The sequence below is a fragment of the Coenobita brevimanus genome, chromosome 107, assembly GCF_032717465.1.
Source record: "Coenobita brevimanus isolate Jiangsu-jjx chromosome 107, ASM3271746v2, whole genome shotgun sequence".
NCBI classification, from domain to species: Eukaryota; Metazoa; Arthropoda; class Malacostraca; order Decapoda; family Coenobitidae; genus Coenobita; species Coenobita brevimanus.
In genome coordinates this window covers 5,481,201-5,503,047 of record NC_137060.1, presented here as the reverse complement: position 1 = coordinate 5,503,047, position 21,847 = coordinate 5,481,201, and the positions used below count along the sequence as shown (strand labels likewise).

At 41.2% G+C, this 21,847-nt stretch overlaps 1 protein-coding gene across 1 annotated transcript in view; it reads right to left on the bottom strand.

Annotated features, from left to right (window-relative positions):
* LOC145416803 (pyridoxal phosphate homeostasis protein) overlaps nt 1-21,847 on the bottom strand; it is a 57,036-nt gene that overhangs the window by 2,034 nt on the left and 33,155 nt on the right. The window contains exons 5-6 of the mRNA XM_080285728.1: nt 11,863-12,005; nt 2,908-3,006 (exon numbers count right to left, since the gene is read on the bottom strand). Coding sequence (XP_080141854.1) covers nt 2,908-3,006; nt 11,863-12,005 — 242 coding nt within the window. The remainder of the gene's footprint in view (nt 1-2,907; nt 3,007-11,862; nt 12,006-21,847) is intronic.

Here is a 21,847-nt window from a genome sequence, read left to right as displayed (position 1 = left end):
TTTACTTTTTATCGAGTTGTTGTTGATGCTTTACATAGGTCTAGGTGGCTGACAGCCATCAATTCACTCTCACTCACTCACTCACCACTCTCACTCACTCACTCACTCTCTCTCTCTCTCTCTCTCTCTCTCTCTCTCACACACACACACACACACACACACACACACACACACACACACACACACACACACAGCTCGGTGTTGGCGCCAGTAATGTTCCTGATTTACATAAATGATATGGTAGATGGAGTGAACAGTTACGCAAGTCTGTTTGTTGATGATGTAAAGATCTTGAGGAAGGTAGAGGTTGAGGAGGATTGTAAAATGCTGCAGGAGGATCTGGATAGGATACATGATCGGAGCTGGATGTGGGAAATGAAATTTAATGTAAAGAAATGTAAAATATTGGAAATGGGTAAAAGTACCAGAAGGCCATCACTGAATTATTTGTTGGGTAATGAATTAATCACAAAAAGTTTGAGCAAAGAGAAAGATCTGGGAGTGCTGATCCAAGATAGTTTGTCACCTGAAAAACATATTAACAAGACAGTTAGAGAGACATATAAACTCTTGACTAACATAAGAGTGGCATTTCGTTATATGGATGAGGAGATGATGAAAAAATTGATTGTGGCCATGATCCGTCCCAGGTTAGAATATGCAGCGGTAGTGTGGTCTCCACACAAAAAGAAAGATACAAACAAGATTGAGAGGATACAAAGAACAGCAACCAAGAGAGTCCCCAGTCTGGCAGATCTGTCATACAGAGAGAGGCTGGAAAAGCTGGATTTGCCTTCCTTAGAGGAAAGGAGAAAGAGGGGAGATATGATTGCAGTGTTCAGGACTATGATAGGAGTAAAAAAATTGACCGAGAAGATCTGTTTATATGGGAAAAGAGAGCAACAAGAGGACACGGAATGAAATTGAAGTCAAGCTGCTTGAAGGATATCAAGAAATATAGCTTTCCTTATAGAAGTATAGACCTGTGGAATAGCCTGGACAAAGAGATTGTCCAGTCTAAAAACTTAAACAAGTTTAAAACTAAATTTGAGTTACTGAGAAACAGCGATGGGAACCCACGAGCACAGCACATTTCGTGTATGTCACAATTAGGTATATTAGGTAAATACATAAATATTTGGAACGACTAGACGAAGAAGTGGTGCAGGCGAAAAACATTCATGTGTGTAAAAGTAGACTAGATAAATGTACATATGGAGACAGGACAACACAAGCATTGCTCAATTCCTGTATACTACAAATAGGTAAATACAAATAGGTAAATACACACACACACACACACACACACACACACACACACACACACACACACACACACACACACACATACATAAATACAGTAGAACCTCTCTCATTCAGACTATATGGGGGGAAGGGTTGTCCGAATTAGCAGATTGTCCGGACCATCAGGATAATCTCCAGTTCATACCAAACTCTATCTACATATGGTATGTTTGTTAATTATTAACATATGTGGCATATGTCAACCCTACGTAACTGCAAAAGATGAAAGGATACCGGTACTAAAATAACAAAACTAATCATGTAAGATAGTTTTGTATTGCATAATTTACAGGTAAGGCCATGACAAGAAACTAGCCTACATTTTAAATTGTAGTAAGTGACTAAGGCCCGTGTAGGCAAAAAAATAAATAAATTAATTAACTGTAATATTTGGAAAAAAAATAAAACTTATGTAGGCAAAAAATACATTGTCATCTTTGGCATATTGATAACACCCATATGGGCAAGAAGCTAATGTTTGATGTACAAGTAAAGCACATTTAAGTACAAAAAATAACCTACAGTAATCACTAAACACTGCAGAATATTCTGACCCATTTTTGTGTAAGCAAACTCCTCCTTTTAACACCTTTATTCATTACAGAAGCTACACTTACATTCAGGGGCACGGTAAGGAGGATTAACTTTTGAAATACAGCGTAAAAATATAAATGGTTGGTGAACTAGTTGATGGAACAAATGCTAGCGTGTGTTTAAACAGGCGCCCATGTAGCGACCTAGCGTGATCCGAGACTAAACGAATGACGATCGCTTTCCGCGCTGATACTGAAAATGACTTTAGAATTACTTTCAACATATTTTTGGAGCTTATTATTTTTAAATTTTGTCCGGATTAACAGAAATCTGGATTAAAGGGGTCCGGACCAAAGAGGTTCTACTGTATATTTACTCATGTCTTAGTCCCAAGGGGAGAAGGGAGAGATCCTCAGTGCACCACATCGCACGAGGATCAACTGCGCAGTGCAATCAACGACATTTGCAGCAGCGCCCGACAGCAGAGCTGGTATACCCTTGCCACATTATAATGGACCCATCCCCTTACCCGCACCTGAACTGATCAGCTGATCAGACCAAGTGCGAGAGAATATCCCCTCAGGGCTGTGTCACCATTTATTCATTCACAATTTCTCTCCAATCATTCCTATCGTGCACAGGCACTATTTAGTGAAATAAAACTACTATTTCATCATCTTCAATACTGAGCTGCAAAACAGATTAACACTACAATATGATGCTAGTCATGAGGATGTGATATGAAAACAATGATAACCCTCGGTATGTCTTATTCTACCACTAAACTGCAACACGAGGCTAACATTAGAATATAGTGCCAGTCATGAAGAAGTGCCATGAAAACTATGATGAGCCTTAGAATTCCTAATTCTACCAATGCACTGTAGCAAGAGGTTATAACACACAGATAAGGTGACAATCATAAAGAAGCACTATGGAAATGATGCAGTCTATCTAATTCAGCCAATGAGCTGCAAAAGAACAAAAAAAAAATCTCTGCCAAATTAAAATTAGGTGTACAAACAAGAGCAAATCCTACAAAACTAAGTGCGATAGTATAATACTCACAGCATGTTCAAAATCATTAGACATCCCCATTGAGAGCTCTATTTCCTTTGGCTCCTTACACTGGGCCTCACATACAGTAGCACGGCATTTCAGTAGCGTCTGTAAATGTGTATATAGCATTACACTTTGTTCTTTTACATAAAGACAAAATTTACATCATGCTTTCCCTTAACAAATCCCCATATTGGGGTTGGGGTTGGCCATGGTACAACTGTTTTCTATGGAATGGAAGCTACAACAAGTGCAAAAACCAGCCAATTACTTCTAAACTGTTGCTGGAAGCTGTTAGGGAAAAAAAAGGAACATGAAATGCTTAATAAAATTTGTGACAGGGTGAAAGGCTCTTGACTTTGACTGTGAAAAGTCACTCACAACAAAGATCACTGTACTTGTGGCTGAATGTCCACTGCCTGCATTACAGAACATCCTTGGTATAAGTCACACTTTTCTATATTATTTGGTATGAACCCACTAAATTCAGGGATGTCGTTTTCATATTAGTCTTGCCATCTGATAATTCTATTCAGTCTAGGATATATTTTTCAAAATGGAGGATTACATCTATCTATCTATCTATATACCTAGGCTGCTTCCTCCAAGGAAAGGGAGGTAGCCAAGACAGGACGACACACTCCCAATTTACTCATCCACTCAAACACATTCATTCGCATCTTAGCCCCAAAGGGGAGAGGGGACTGATCCTCACCGCACCACACCGCACAAGGGTCAACTGCACAGTGCAATCAGTGACATCCGCAGCAGGTTCCGACAGCAGTGCTGGTTTACCCCAGCCACTTCATAATAGACCCATCCCTTTGCCCGCACCTGACCTGATTAGCTGATCAGACCAAATGCAGGTGAATATTCCCTCAGGGCTGTGTCATCATTTATTCATTCACAATTTCTCTCCATTTATTTCTGTCACGCACAGCCACTCTTCCTTGCTCAACAGACATCCCTCTCCCATCCAATGCTCTCTCCACACTGTCCATCCATCCTATTCGTGGTCTCCCTCTCAGCCTTACACCTCTTACATCAGATCTAGTTATCTTTTCACCAATCACTCATTATCCATTCTCTCCATATGCCCAAACCATTGCAACACTCTCTGCTCGACACGATCAGCCATCTCCCAAACAACTCCAGTTCTCCTTCACACTTCATCATTTCTCACTCGATCCATACGCATCACTCCACACATACTCCTCAGACACCTCATCTCCATTACATTCAAACTTTTCCTCTCTGCTACACCCATATTCCACGTTTCAGCCCCATATAACGCAGTCAGTACCACAACACCCTCATACAGCTTCTCTTTACATCCATTCTAAGGGAACGACATCTAAACACTTTTTTCATTCCTCCAAGCACCTTTCCTACATATAACTTTAATATACCCTTTCAATAAGTGAGGATTTTCCTACAGTTAGTTCCATAAAACTGTCTGGCAACAGCAAGAATAAGTTGTTAAGCCCTGTGAAAATTACAGTATCTAAAGGTATCTCGGTTGTTGATGACTGAGTGGGAAATGTTGTCTGTGGAGACAGATGCCTGAAATGTGTGAAGGAGTGTTACTACCTGGGAGATAAAGTCTGGCCCCATTTTGCAATAGGGTTGTGTCAAGAGAAGACCTATTGCATTACGAATTATCACACAGCAAGGTCAATACAGCATGGGTTCAATGGGGTTAGGGAGGATGATCTCGACTACCAAGTCTAAAATATCATCATCATCATCATCCGCACCTCCTTTCCCACCCTAGGGCAGGATGCAGAGTAGCAATGTCCAAACAACTCAAATCTGTCCAATCCAATGGGCCACATTTCCATTTACTCATCATTTAAGCCCCTGGAATTCTGGCTCTATCGGATATGCCAAAAAATTCACCATGTTCTGTAGTTTCACATAAACGTATCCGACAGAGTCAATCCAGACGTCGCCACATTAAAAAGGGGTGCCAAAATCCCTGATCATGCACTTTTCCTCACAATATTCATCCCGCCAGCTCGATCTCTTGTCAGTTCCCTACCCTCACCGACTTCCAAACCTGTCTTCCTCACACACTTATCCACCATATCTATCCACCATATCTCTCCAACTTCTCCTTGGCCTACCTCACCTCCTTCCTCCTTCAAATTTGCTCAGATATACCTTTTTCACCACTCTACTGTTATCCATTTTCTCCACATGACCATACCATCTCACTACACTCTCTTCAATTCTGGTGTCCACCAACTTCCTCACTCCGCATCTTTCACGAATCACTTTATTTCGTATCCTATCCACCCTCTGTACTCCATATACATTCCTCAGCAGTCCTATCTGCACTGCTCTTACTCTAGACTTTTCATTTTCATGCCAAACCATAGTCTCACATCCATATGTTAAAGTTGGCATTAACATTCCTTCATGTAAGCCTCATGCAGCTGCAACATTCAAGCCTCTGTTCTTATCAAGGCCTTCACTGCACCAGCTACTTTTCTTCCTTGTGTCACCATACTTTCAATTTCTTTGCTCATTTTCCTCTCTTTTCTATCACAGTACCCAGATATTTGAACTCTCTCATCAATCCCAGTCTCTCTCCATTCACTGTAACATCATACTGGGAGTCACCTTCTCTCTCTATAACCATCACTTTACTCTTTTCTACATTTACTCTTAACGCATGACACTCACAGACATTGCAAAACTCTGCATTAGCCTACCAAGTTCCTGTCCGGTACTTGCAAGCAGTACTGCATCATCAGCATACACCAAATCTGAGATTTTACCTCCATCACCATTCATTGCCAAAGCAATCCCTCTCTCCATTACTCGTGTTTTTACTTCTTTAATCACCCCATCCATATATACACTAAACAACCGTGGGGACAACACACAACCTTTGTCGCATGGCCACACTGATCGTGAACCATTCAGTTAGATGCCCATTAACCCTTACACATGCTTCAATGCCATTACAAAAACTCTTGACGGCACCTAGCAGCTTACCATCTACACCGTACATGCGTAAAACTTTCCACGATCCTTCTCTATCCACTTTGTGGTATGCTTTTTTCCAGATCCATGAATGCCATAAACACCTTATGGTTCTTCTCACAAGCCTTCTCTGCTATCTGTCTCACTGCAAATATTTGATCCACACATCCTCTGCCACTCCTAAAGCCACCCTGTTCATCACTCACTAGGACTTCTGATATCTCTCTTACTTTCTCTATAATAATTCTTCCATATACCTTCCCTACACTCAATAAACTTATGCCACGATAATTCTTGCACCCACTTCGCTCACCTTTATTTCTGTACAGGGGTACAATCACAGCCTTTTTCCACTCTGCAGGCATAGTTTCACTCATCCATGTCTTCTTACATATCTCCAACAAGCACTTCATTCCACTCTCTCCACTACACTTAAGCATCTCTGCATACATCTCATCAATCCCAGCTACTTTCCCATTTTTCAGCTGCTTCACAGTGCTCTTCACCTGTGCCAGTGTCATGTCTCCCAGCACTGCATTCCTTCTCTGCACACACCCCAAACCAATCATGTTTACAGCCGCTCTGCTCTCTCTATTCCCATTCATCAAGTTTTCAAAATATTCTTTCTAAAATAACCAGAAAAAAAAAAAAAAAAAAAAAAATCTGCCACCCATCTGAAGTTTTTCCTATGCCAGTAGGCCTGTAAGATGTCACCAAATCCCCCCCACCCTCCGGAGGCTGGGGGACAGTTGGAGGGCGTGGATGACCATTCAACATGAAAAGATACAGTATCACTTCACTTAATATCACAAACCTCACTATTTGTTAAGTACCTGTGCTGTTATTTGGCGACAGCAATGGTGTTTCAGTGGCTTTTCATGCACAAAATAAAATGAAAGGCTGATGATCACAGCCAATGTAAACACTGGGCAACCATCTTGGCCCAGGCAACTGAGTAGAAGCCTGTTATGGGGATGATGGTTAGGTATGGCTGACATGATTTCCAAGTCAAAAGTTTCAGTACTTCACATACAAAAACGCATCACTTCACTTAATACTGCACAGTGCACTATTTGTTAAGCATTTGCACTGTTATTTGGCAACAACAATGGTGTTTCTGGGGCCATTCATGCACAAAATAAAACAAACGGCAACAATCACAGCCAATGTAAACACTGGGCAGCCATCCTGACTATGCCACTGAAACGAAATCGTGATCAAATTTTTTACGTTGTACTGAGACATGGTATAATTCTTGAATTATCACAGTAGCGATTTATCACATGAAGAGGCTGAACTGTATGCTGCGCGTAGAAGGAGCACAAACAAATTCCAAAGCTTAAACAACAAGTGGTGTGAAGAGGCTTAGGGTACTGTAGTCTCCTGACAAGGAAGGGACTCAGTTTTTTGTGTAAAGGGAACTGTCACAAATTTGCAAGATTGTGAATTTATACAAATTTGTGACATTGTACTTTGGTGGGAAGCCACGAACTCTAGTGGACGACCCACTGTGTATCACTCAGTTTAACCGTCCTTGAATGCACTTTGATTGGGATGGTTTTTCAGAACATTCGTCACTGCTTCAAAAGTGAATGTTCTTAGTCATTAGTGCTTCGCTGAGTGACTTTATTGCGTGTGTATATCGTTCGCCCAGTCTCTGTTGTCCACTGAAGTTAGGCCACGCACACTTCCGGTGAACATGCCCATTTCTTACGCTCTTGTACCCGACTTGGTTACATCAGTTAGTGTTGGACAAACATGGGAGTAAGGTGTCGAGCACAATGCAGAGACCAGGACCCCCATTGTAGCGGCTAGTCTCCAGTTCGATTTCCCACATCTCCCCACTGAGTTGGTGATCGGCTGTAGTTGGACCTTAGCAGTGAATTGCAGCGCCTTAGCAGTTAGAGACATCCAGCCTCTTTGCAGCTATAGCTCTGTTTCCTCCACTGACCAGTATTTTCATTCTTTTTCCTAGACTTAAGAGTATTTAGCTATTTGAATGCGAGTGAGTGAGTGTATTTCCTTTGCTTTGATATTGAATTCACTTTGAGATTCTTGTAATGTAAATTTTTGTTGAAATTAATAAATTTACAGTTCCTTTCTTTGAGCTTAATGTAAATGTAGACTCGTGTCTGATTTCTCCACATTGTGCTTTCTGTAATTTGCTTCTCTCAGTTTGCACAAAATTCCTATATTAATCACAACTGGTATTTAGGCCAGTTCTTTGGTATTAATTCTTAAATCCGTTGTGCCAGCTAGGAGTTCGCACTGGCAAGATCCTGATCATTATTACTGTATTAGTATTAGTTATTGACTGTCAGAGGTAAAGTCACTTTCTCAGAGGCCAACAATACTAATCATACAGCATTCATGAATGATTTAGTCTCCACTGTGTACTGTTGAGAAAGTTTATAAAATTCTCGTCTTTACAGCATCGGCAAAGTAAGCCAGCATAAAGTAAAATTTACTACTTGATTTCACAAGTCAATTCCTTGTGTCAACCGATGAATATAACGTATCAGCATTTTATTCGTATTTCCACTTCCTCCCGTGACAGGAACTCCCCACAAAATCACGTGTGAGAAGTGTTATGCTGAATGACATTGAGAATTAGCCAATGAAATCAAAAGATGCATGCACACTGAAAGGCATTGAAATCAGAATGTTGAGATGAATTAGCACAGCATCATTATATGACAATTGTATCAACAAGTGATGCAAATCGGCAGGTTAAGATGGTTTGGGCATGCTGGGAGGAATGGAGGGGGTGACTGGCTGACAAAGGCTACAGTCATCAATGTGGTAGGAAGAATGCTGAGAAGCAGACCAAGGATGACTTTGAATGAGATCCTGCAGGGGGATCTTCAGGGCAAGGGTTTGAGAAGGGAAGTGGCTCAAGATTGGAAAATACAGACAGCTGTCATCAGGCGAAAAAACCTACACAAGCTAGCATGGTCCACGGTCTCTAAGGTAACACAATGTAAGTACTGGATTCATTCACTGGTACTTTCCATTTCTAGTAAAACACTATAACGGTATACAAGTTGTTAATCTTAGTGTCACAGTAGCTCTGAGCAAGATTCAGGCAGGTCTTGCTTAAGTCCAGGATAAGTGCAGACAAAACTGCAATAAGTGAGACTCAGACAAACATCCTTCTGGTTCATGACTGAGGAAATGTAAGCACAAAAAAACTGATAAACAAATATGAACATAATATACATAAATCCATCCATTCATCATCCAATCCTATGTTGCCCCATGAGGAGCGGAGGAGCCTGGGGTTAGGCAAGTTGGTCCTGACATTTAAGATGAGAGTGACTGGCCTCACTCATCCCTGGGTGGCATTACATGAACAATAAACCCCAACCACCCCTTGGATATAAACCTACACAGGCTCAAACTGACTGGGGCGCTATAATTACCCACTAAACTACCAGGCGCCACAATTTGGTTATATGGTTACAACCCTGCACAGTAAATGGTTTCCTGGTGTACAGGAAACCATTTGGCTTATCACTCATCAATACAGTAAGTAAATACATACATAAATAGAGCAAATGACTTCAAACACTTTTACAATCAAGTGAAAAACAGTGTTAATTCATCAGCAACAAAATAAACATTTACCAAATACTGCAGGCAGATGGTGAAGAAAAAGACCTATGCTCCTAGGAGGAAAATATGAAAGTTGAACAACCATGTAATATGGAATACATTCTATGGTGAGATGAGCAGAGTTGTGACTGAACAGGGAGCTCCTGACAAAAGTATCAATGAACAGTACAGCACCATGAACAGTCTCCTCAGATTTACTGATTTAGTGTGTGGGAAGACAAGAGGCCCCCCAAGACATATGGTACATGGTGGTGGGATGGGATGTAGATGCCACAGTTAAGGAGGCAAGAAGACTTTTCTGGGAATGGAAAAGGGCTGGAAACAGAGAGGAATACTTGGCTGCTAAGCAAAAGGCTGGAAAGGAGGTACACATGGCAAAATCTTAGTCTCAGAGACTTTAACTGGATAGTCTAAATAGTGATGAAAGGAAGAATATGTCATTTAAGATAGCAATTCAGATGATGGGGAAAAACAGGAATATCATATGTGAGCAGTGTGTGAAGAATAATGAAGGAAAGATAGTGCTTAACAGTGAGGATATTAAAGATGACTGGAGAAAGCATTATAACCTGTTGCTGAGTAAGGAATCTGACTGGAACAGGGAAGGTTTGGAGTCAGCAGATCCAGTGTCTGGTCCTTGACCTTTGAATGATGCTGTTACTGGAAGCAAGGCAATAGGTATGACACAGATGAGGAAGAAGGCATGTGTGTCTGAGTTAACTGCTGAAATGCTGATGGCCTCAGGAGATATGGGAGTGGGTATTTTACTAATTTGATAAATACAATTATAAATGAGTGTGTTGTTCCAAACAACTGGCTGAAGAGTGTGCTGTGAATGTGTACAAGAGGAAAGATGATGCCCTAGAAAGAGGAAATTATAGAGGCATGAAACTTTTGGACCAGATAATGAAGGTAATGAAGAGAGTCCTTGAGGGTGTGACTGGGAAGGTACTGAATGTTGATAAGATGCTGTCTGGGTTAGTGGCAGGCAAGGGGACCACTGATGCCATATTCATTGCCCAATGGCTTCAGAAAAAATTATATATGAGGGAAAAGGGAGCTGTACTTTGTTCTTGTTGACTTAGAGAAGGCCTTTGACAGAGTCCCTAGGGAGGTGGTGAGGTGGGCAATGAGAGCCTGGGATCAGGGAGTGGCTGGTTGCGGTGATTATGGCTGTGATGTGCGTGCTTGCACCCAGGTGAGGGTGACTGGAGATTTGAATGATGAGTTTTCTGTGAATGTTGGCATGCATCAGGGGTCAGTCTTGAACTCATTACTGTGTGTCATGGTGCCTGAAGCCCTCTCATATGACTTCAGAAATGGACCCATGCGAAATGTACAGTATGGTGATGATTTGGTGCTGATTGCAGAGAATGAAAGGGAGGTGGAGGAAAGATTTAGGATGTGACAAGATGGAATGGAGAACAAGGTTTTAGAGTAAATGTGGATAAAACAAGTGATGATATCTAGGGCTGGTGGCAGTGCTTTCAAAGCAGTGGGAAAGTGGCCATGTATGGTCTACCACAAGGGTGTGGAAAGTAACTCCATCCTGTGCAGTATTTGTGATAAATGGGTGCATAAGGGATGTGGTGGTATTAGAGGTAGACTACAAAATAATGCTGGTTTCATGGATATGGTGTGTCGCAGAGAGTATGTTGAGATTGTCAAGTGTGAAAGGACTGATCTTGCTGTAAAGTCTCTTGAGTGTGTGGAAGAGTTTTGTATTCACGGGACATGTTATGTGCTGGAGCTAGCTCAGTGGCAAGTGTAAGGAGTGGTTGGAGGAACTTCAGGGAGCTGCTGCCTCTCCTGACACTGAGAGAGCTCTCTCTCTGTGCTAGGGGATCTTTGTACTGTATATAACATGTGTCAGGAGTGTAATGCTGTATGGCAGTGAGACCTGGGCAGTAAAACATGAGGATATTTGTAGGTTCAGACATACAGAAATGACAACAATTAGAGGGATGTGTAATGCGTCCTTGAATGTGAGGCCTGGGGGGATGGGGAGCTAGGTTTATGACTGAAGAGCTCAGAGGAAGCATGGAACTGGAGTGTATTGTTGTTGTGATCAGATGGGGTTAACTGAGATGGTCTGGGCATGTGGAGAGGATGGAGGACAGTAACTGAATGCAGAAGTGAGAAGTGTGAATGTCCGGGGTATGGCCATGAGAGGCAGACTGAAAAAGACCGGGAATGAGGTCCCAGAGTGTGATTCAGGGATAAAGAATTGAACAGGGAGGCTGCCAGAGATGGAGTAGCATGGAGAGCAGCCATTAGGTGACCAAGGCTGGTACATGCAAGCATGTTGGAATCTTTACAAACAATACAACAACTAACTGTGCATGGTGTATTTGTTACCTGAAAGTCTGGGTTAGGTCCCTGAGAGAGGTCATGGTCAAATGCTCCGATGGTCATGATGCCAAGCAGCTCCAGGTGTGGGCATGACTCGGTCACATGGCTTACCAACTTGTTCACCTCATCAGGCTTCACACCACTCTTATCTGGGGAAGGACAAGACTTGTACTCTGTTGTCGTTGTTAAGGCCCCAAGTTCATCTGATATGTGAACCCAGTGGACTGAAGGCTAAAATTACCCTTTTGCAGTCTATCAACCTCATTTTGGGGAAACAGGAAAGTATAGTAGTTGAGGGATGTTAGTAAAAGTAGACAATGAAGCCATCTGGTTATATCAGTGCCAGTGCATTAAGGCATCCCTCCACAGCACAGCCCAAAGTCTAAGTGGTCAAGCTAGCTTTGTACTGCCTCTTCCTAAGTTATTTATTTTCCATATTAAAACTGAATATGCTCTTTTCAATTTAACTTGGCCCAGATATTCATCATTTTGCAACTTATTTCACGTAGCTCAGTGGCAGAACAGGACAATATTATGGCTCCACATTCCTTCCATTGCACTTCTTCATGAGTACCATCACTTTCTAGTGACAATACAGTAAAACCTCGATATAACAGACTTCAACAGACTGCAATTCGCTTTTACTGAAATCGAGGAGCTACCAGACTAAATCCTTATACAGTCACTGCTCACATAACATGCGATCAGAGAGTGCGAAACTAGTAATAACAAGGCCCTTTTTTCTTTAGTCCACGAAATGGTCAAAATGCGATTTTAACAAATATTACACGGGTGAAGAAATTGCCCATTTCTTAATCCGCCCCGTCCCGGAGACGTGAATTCACGTCCTCACGTGATGTGCACTCATATCCCGGTGACATAAATTAACGCGGCAACATTGCAAGGTCCCTAATTTGCACAATTTTCAATTTAATTTGCACAATTTTCAATTTTCACGAGTGATTTTTGGCACGTATACACGGGACACCTTCCTCTACAAGATGCCAGGCAGGGACAATGCCTTACCCAGCATGACCTCCTTCCCCCCTTGCATGCCCTTTTCTCAGCAATTCACCTGTTATCAGTGACCTGGCCAGTAAAGCCATGTCATGCCACGGTACGAAATTCAGGGCCAGAGTGATTCCCCAATCGATGACAATGTGGAGGACAAACATTAGAGGAAGAAACAGTCAGAAATGATGATCAGGTAATGTGGCAAAAAAAAAGGTCAGGAATGGTGATGAGTTAGTGAGTGAAACAATGCTCATAATGCCTATATTACCGTTTGAAAACCAATATACTCTCGTACTACATATAAATTCGTACCAAATAAATAAATAAATATCATTTATGAGTGGTGTGGAATAGTTATCCTACCATAGAACTCGTTTTCTTTGCAGCCAGCCTGATAGAAAACCCTGTAAGGTAAGGAGGTACTCCTACCTGGATCGAGTATTTTAAACCTCAGGTGAGAGATTTCTCTATGAATTTTCGATGTTTCTCTCCAAAAGCGGATGTTTGAGCCAAAAAAAAAAAAAAGGTCCAAAAATGTCAGGACTGGGGCGTACCACTGCCCAGAAAACGTCGGGATGGGGGGTGTTAAAAGAATGTAGTAGGCTGCTACAATAATGAAAACGCGGCCTGAGGCCAAAAATTATAGAATATTTAGTCATTACGCGAGAAAACTGATCAAAACACGGTAAAAAACAGACAAAACGCGGGCAGATTTAGTCAGAGTGCGCGTTGCATCTGCCTGTGATGTATCCCCTGATCCTCCCTCCCTCTTGGCAGTTTGCCCAGACCAAGCCACAGGTTATGCCAATTTTGCCAGGTACTAAAATATGTGTATGAGATTTGGTACTTACAGTAGTGCTAAGCACGTGTGGTAACACTTAGAAAAAAAAAAAATGACAATCAATTTTCTGTTACTGATCTGTGATGAGCATAACAGAAATAAGCTATTTAACTTTAAGAAGTGGCACCAGCGACCATACAGGACTTGTCTTCACGAAACTCCAGTACGTATTAGACCTACACAGTGCACAAAACGCACTCAGTCACGAGTCTACTACGAGCCCAGAAAGAAGTGCTTGGATTTACTTACAAATGGGCAAGCCACAATATTCGCAGAAATTTAGAAAAGCGTGGCTAAAAGATGAAGAATACAAAAACTGGCTTCTCAAGGTCCCTGGAGATGACAGAAATGGATTGTAAAATTTGCATGTGTACGTTGCAAAATTGTGTGACCTTGAGAAGCACAGAAACACAAACAAACATAAGAAAGCTGCAGAGCCTTTTAACCATTTAACCGCGGGCTTGTTTTGCTTTTTCTTGCAGCTCCCGCGTGCATATTCGCGCTTCGATAGACTCTCTAAAAATATTTGCCAAAAATCAGTTATTAGTCCTAGAATAAAAAATCATATATGCTTATGGCACATACCTTCAGCTTTCTCCTGGGGTGTTTGTTGAGCCTTTGTCGAGTACCACGGGACTTGTGGAGACCTCTGAAGTTGGGTAACAAAGCCTCCACTTTACACTTCCCGACAACCTGTAATATGATTACCACAGTCTGATATTATCACTAGAAACACTATTCTATGATTCTCAAATAGTTTGGAATCCATACTCCAAAAAAAAACACTGTGTAAGCAATGAAAATTACGAGGGCGTATGACCTTCCCACTTGTGTTAGTTCACCGCTGGTGTTCTGTCATTTATTATTCATAAAAACACTCACAGTTTATATTTCTATTACTATATAACACTTATATATATCTACAGTCTTTATCCATAAGTTTCCTTCAGTAATAGTAGTTTATTGTCACTATAGGCACTCAATTTCTTTCAGTAAAATACGTAGCATTCACTTTCTCATCCTGTATACTAGCATTGAGAGTGAATGTCATTTTCACCTTCACTCTCATAACTCATAGTATTCATACATGCTAGAGTGAAACTTTCACTTTCATTACTCCTAGTATATATACTCGTATTCTTATAATACTACTCATTTACATTTCTATTTACGTTCTCTATTTTATTTACGTTATTTACATTTCTATTTTATTTACACTGTGTTATGCACTGTCACTTGAAGTAACTTATAAAACTATTTTCCACTGTTCACATATAATTACATTCATTCCTTTCACTTGGTGTTTACACATTATTTACAATTCCACTTGCACTGTTTTACTCAATAGAAAGATCGTAGTCACTCTTTTATCAATTGTCAGCCCTTTACCTCTTTCCACACGAGGTTTAATAGGGGGTAAAGGTCACAGGGCCCTTTGCATGGGGCTGAAAAGCGGCGGAAGTTAGCAGGAGCAAACAGACGTACCTTCACTTTCAAAGATGACAGTGAACTGATAGTGGTGGCCTCCTGCCGCCTGGCTTGGGTGAGTGCAATACTACCAACTTTAGCCTTGTAAGACCTGCTAATATATAGCAATGAAATGACTGGCAGGAGACCAAGACAATACATAATAAATTAGGTAGTTCCAGGTGAATGTAAATATCACTTAGGCTTCTCCCTTCCCTCCTTATATGTATATTTATTATGAAAATATATTATACGGCATATTTCAAGGGGAAATAAACAGCGAAAATTAGCGAACGAGTGCACGTGAGGTGTTGTCAGGTGATAATTAGCCAATTCCAGGTGTATGGCACTATCACTTACCTTATTTCTTTTTTGTATATATTATTTGGTATAAGAATAGGGCATAGGGCTTATTTCAATGGATGAAATCAGTGGAAAATTCCAGGGAAGATTTACTTAGCGTAGAATACAGTGTGGTGGCCTGCAATAATTAGGTAGTTCCAGGTGAATGTAAATATCACTTAGGCTTCTCCCTTCCTTTCTTATATATATTTTTATTACGAAAATAGATTATACAGCATATTTCAAGGGGAAATAAACAGCAAGAATTAGCGAACGAGTGCACATGAGGTGTTGTCAAGTGATAATTAGCCAATTCTAGATGTATGGCACTCTCACTTACCTTATTTCTTTCTTGTATATATTATTTGGTATAAGAATAGGGCATAGGGCTTATTTCAATGGATGAAATCAGTGAAAAATTCCGGGGGAGATTTACTTAGCGTAGCACGGCCGGGCAGGCGAGAGGATAGGGTAATGGAGGGGAGGTAGGGAGGGGAGTCAAGAACGGGGAGAAATGGCTAAACTTTCAACAATGGATGGGAGTACAGATGAGATTAGGAGTGCTGACTAGTGTTGGACATTGGCAGTACTGATAGATGATACAAGCCACCACTTGAAAGCCCGGGTGAATTCAAAATAACACAGAATCACAAAAGTGACCCCCTGCGGTATGATCCCTTGCTCCCAAGCGTCACGAAAGTGACGCCCCGCGGTTAAGGGGTTAATAGAGTGCGACACACAGTTCTCCCATTTAAGAAACTTGGTGAAGCAAAAAAAGTGGAAGGAACTCTGGCCATGTTTGACCAATTGATTAATATTGACCTATTTTTTCAATACAGTGTACAAAAAACCGCTATAACTTGATTACAAAAATGGGGGGGGGGGGGAGAGTAATATCAGCGACTTTTGATGGAATGGTTAGCGACATTTTAACAACTTTTAGGCATGAGCATAGTGACATTTGAAAATATGGGTCGGCAACCCTGATTCCTGGGCCACTCCAGCAAACCCTCTGCTCATTCTCTGCCTCCACACGTGCTTTGTGTTAACTTTGCTCTTTTTTTTGGCCACCTGACCCAGCCTAACAATGCAACCCTACTGTGACTTAACAAGACGGTGGAAGAGTTTGACCATGGAGCAGATGCATGATGTGATCAAGTGGAAAGAAAGAGGAGAACGTAATTGTGCCATCGCCAAAATGTGCCAAGTCAACAAGTTAACTATTCGTCTGACCCAGCTCGTTACGATGAAAAGGTCCCTGGTCACGTACTGCAACCGATGGGAGAGGGAAGCAACTCCAACTGACTCTATAAATGTACAAAGGACTCTGTGGGGCCAGCATGGCCAGAAGACCGTGCTGGGTCCTTCCCTGCCTTGGAATCCCACTCCCCCTCCCCCAAGGAAGCCCACAAACTCTTCAATTCAAGGTAAGGAATCCTCCAGTGTTTGTGTGAACTGAAGTAATTTTTAGGTAGGCAAATGTCCCAGGAAAAATCCCAGAATTGTCCCAAAAGGTGAAGCTGGGGCTGGCTTGGGTACCATGAAACCCTTTAACATGTAAACATATAGCTGTATAATGCGGAATTTTCACAAAGCGGGATCTACCAGGAACAACATTCGCGCGTTATGTGAGCAGTGACTGTACGGTCTATTGGAAAAAGTCCGATAAAGCCAGAAGCAGTCCGGACTGCCTGACCACTTCAGCTATGTTCACCACAAAATAAGGTAAATAAAGACATGTTTATCAGTGTACAGTACAGTATTATTATATATATTATATCATATGATCATTGTAGTGAATGTATAATACAGTACAGTACTGCAATGGTAGTGAAAACAGTTTAACCCTTTTGTGCGCGGATAAGTTAATAGTTTTGTGGGACATGACACGCTGGCTTTTCTCCCCTCCGCCCCTGCCCGCTGCGCACTCCAAAAATGTGTATTCTCGGCTTATTTTCACCACCAAAACATATTTATTTTGCCACAAAACCCACATATTCCTATTCGTTAATGTTTGTTCTACACGATAAGCAAAAAAAACACACAAACAAAAAAAACACACACTATACGTACGTTAGGGCTGTGTGAATAAACATTCCAGAGAATACATCTCACTTCCCAACATCATAAGTCAAATGTTTACTAATCAATCTCCACATGTTATACATCATTGGAAAGAGAATTTTGTTTGTTTTCGAATGCCAGAGGTCCCAATTTGATACGAGGTATGGTGTTCGAGTAATAAGCGAAAAAGTAAAACCCATTTCTGACAGACAACAGATTTTTTAATTCAGGGAGCTCTAGCAAAAAACTTTTCTTGCCACTGTTATGTTTTTATCATCCTATGCAGAATTTAACTGGCTTTCGTTTGAGCCCACAATGGTGATCCTAGGCCTCATAGTTTTCGAGAAAAATGAAAAAAACTACAGTGTACCCATGCCGTGTCGTGACTGAAGGACAGTTTCCTGCCTTCCTCTAAGCTACTGCATGTATTTTACCAATTCTTTGTACATTAGATATGCACACTACATTCACATGATTCACTGTCACTATACTTATAGATGAATACTCACATTTGGTGCAGGGTAGAGGCAGTGTAGTTGATTAGAAACAGTAGCATAATCTTCGTTGGGCCAACGGCTGATAACGACCAGGATTGCTTCACAAACACCAAATTCCCTATTGCAAACATGAAATCTAATCACAACAGTGCCCAAACACTATACACATGCACTGCTGGTACAGGGAAATATGTTGCATAGGGACAGAATTGGGCAGTACCTTCCCCACTCACGCCTCATTTGGTACTGAACAACCTGTCCGCTCTCTTACTGGCATCAGGACCCGCAGTTGCCAACTCATTACTTCTGATGAGGAGCAGGGAAGCTATGACGCCTCCAAAAATGACGTCGATCGGTTGAAAACTTTTCCTCTGATGAAAGTTTTTATGCTTTAATGACACCAAAAGCGTCAACAAGTATAGTTGCAGCCACATCCATATGACGACAAATGCATCATTGTGCACGGAGGGGTTAAAAACTGTTGATGCGATCCAGACTAATGTCAGACATATTGGAAAAAGTCCGGGTTAGCAGGGGGAAGTCCAGATGTCCCTTTTATTGGAATTTCACTTTTTTCGGAATGGTTTGGGCCCCAGTTAGTCCATTATAGTGAGGTTTTACTGTACACTGTTAAAACTCAAAATTTCAGACAGGGAGATGGCAATATCAGGCTAAGTCAATGTAAAGGGAGTACAGGAAAGCAGCCAAAATGCTATGAGGCTCACCCCCAAGTAAAAGGGCAAGAGGGGGCAAAGGGAGGAAGTGAATTTCAATGGGAGGAACACATGCTGGGGCTTAACCCAACATGCCAGGTCAGTACTTTGTGGAGAGGACAATCATTATCACATACAAGCTTGACTGACAAGGAAAGCACCCAAACATCCCCCTAGACTGAACAGTACAACTGTCAATTTATGACCATGTCCCTATTTCAGTTCTAGGAATAAACAGACTGAGGCAAGGAGACTATCAACATAGTCAGCATAAGTGCCAAAAGAGTATACTAGTAGCTATTCTGATTTTATGCTACTAAGGCCTAGAAGCCAGGCCCACTTTCTGTGGAAACTGGTGATTGGTTGATATCAAATGTTCAGGTGGCTACCCATATATTCATACTAAATGTGTTCTTAGTTTGTAATCAGGCCTGTATTACCCTTCAGTAATGTTAATAATCAAGAAAATGGACATAAAAATAATATGAAGGAATTAGCATTTCACAGAAGATGCCAAAAAAGTTAAATATGTACTAAAAACTGTCAAAGTCAAGGATACAATTCGTTTTTGAATGAAGCCTATTCACTATTTCTTTGTTTTGTATCAAACATAAATTTACTATAAACAAATGACACCAAACATAGAGTACAATAGTCTGTGAAAAACAGTGTGTGTAGTCTAGCTATATCCCAAATCATTATATAACTGATAAAAGTCAATATCATTATAGCAATCCCTGGGAAGGATAAATGCTCAGGGGAACAGCCAATCACTCGGCGGGAAATTAAATGTATACCACAAGCCAGCTGATGTCATCCTGCAGCTGTCAAGTGTCAAAACCTGATTAATTTCTTTAATTACCCAGTTACATACTGTACATTGCAGTACCAGTAAGCCTATACTGTAATTTAAAATGCATGGTAGCTTATAATTATGAAAGCCATATAATTAACGACTACCTAAATGACAGGGAGTGGAAGTACCGACAGTGAGTGTGTATGTACAGTACCAGGCTGCAGTGATACACCCCTGCTCATCATGGAGAGAGAAAGAGAGAGACAGAGCGAGAGAGAGAGACAGAGTGAGAAAGACCTGGGATAGCAGCAGGATGGTGAGTAGGGAGGGTAAGTTGCCTGTCTGATTTTGCGATACACTGCTTATAATGATATTTATAATATGAGCAGCAGAAAAATCTACATTTCAAAACCGTCATCACTGTGGCTGTTCCTTTTACCACCCCATGGACTCCTGAATATATAAATGATTTTTGTGAGTTATACAATGATTTGGGATATATATTGTCGTCCAAACTGTAGTTCACTGAATATTGTACCTTACGTCTGGTGTCATTTGTTTGTTCCTACAATTAAAGAAATTAAGAATAGGCTTCATTCGAAAGTGACCATGCATCCTTGACTTTGACCGTTTGTGGCACCTATTTTTTTTTTTCATTCATTCATTGCCAGACGCCATGTATCCCAAACGGGGTGGCCAAAGGCTTAGAGTTAATTGTTTTACAGGGAGGGGCACTAATCCTCCACCAACCCCACTTGACACGTACGGAGAACGCACCTATTTTACATTTTTAATATCCTCTCTAACATGCTAATGCCTTAAAATAATTTGCATTGTCATACTCCTAATAAATAACATTACTGTAGAGAAAATCTGATCAGTTTATGAACCGTCAACTCATTTAATACAAATAAAAGGGGAGCTGCATGAGCATTTTGTATGGACCAATCAGCTGTTTTCAGACAGAGAAAGTGGGCGTGGCTTCTAGGCCTTAGTAGCGTAAAGTAGGTATAGTAGTTGTAGTCTCTGGTTCATCTGGATGTAAATCTGGTGGACTACAGACTGAAGTCACTCCTCTCCTGCAGCCCATCATCCTTCTGTCGGGGGACATGGATGGAGCTAAGAAACGTTTGTATGACCAGGCAGCTCCAATGCCAGGGTATATCGGTGCTATCACATGAAGACATCACTTTCCAACACCATGAAAGAGGATACTGAAGCGTAATGGCAGAATACATCACTAAGGAAGAGGTGCTAAGATGTCTCCAAAGCCACTTAAAATACTACCTAGATTCTACTACAGTCACAACTCACAACATAATGTTTATTAACCTCTTGCTGGCTATGCAGATGCAGTTACATGAAATATTTTTTGTGATAGTACACCAGGAAACCATTTACTGTGCTGGGTGGTAATCTTATAACCAAATTATGGCACCTGGTGGTTTAGTGGGTCATTAAGATGCTCCATTCGGATTAAGCTGGTGCAGGTTTATATCCAAGGAATGGTTGGGGTTTACTGCTCGCATAATGATACTCAGGGATGAGTGAGGCTGGTCACTTTCATCTTAACCCGCCCCATCCCAATGTTTTCTAGGCAGTGGTACGCCCCAGTCCCGACATTTTTGGACCTTTTGTTTTTAGGCTCAAACATTCGCTTTTGGTGAGAAACATCGAAAATTCATAGAGAAATCGCTCACCTGAGGTTTAAAATACTCAATCCAGGTACGAGTACCTCCTTACCTGACTGGGTTTTCTAACAGGCTGGCACCAAAGAAAACAAGTTCTACGGGAGGGTAACTATTTTATCCACTCATAAACAGTATTTATTTATTTACTTGGTACGAATTTATATGTAGTACAAGAGTATATTGATTTCAAACAGTAATAGAGGCATTATAAGCATTGTTTCACTCACTAACTCATCACCATTCATGACCTTTTTTTGCCACATTACCTGATCATCATTTCTGACTGTTTCTTCCTCTAATGCTATGTAAACTTTGTCCTCCACATTGTCATCGATTGGGGAATCACTCTGGCCCTGAATGTCTTTATTGGCCAGGTCACTGGTAACAGGTGAATTGCCGAGACAATGGCGTGCAGGGGGGGGGGGAGAGTTTATGCTGTGTAAGGCATTGTCCCTGCTTGGCATCTTGTAGAGGAATAGAGGAAGGTGTCCCGTGTATACATGCCAAAAATCACTCGTGAAATCACTCGCGAAAATTGAAAATTGTGCAAATTAGGGACCTTGCAA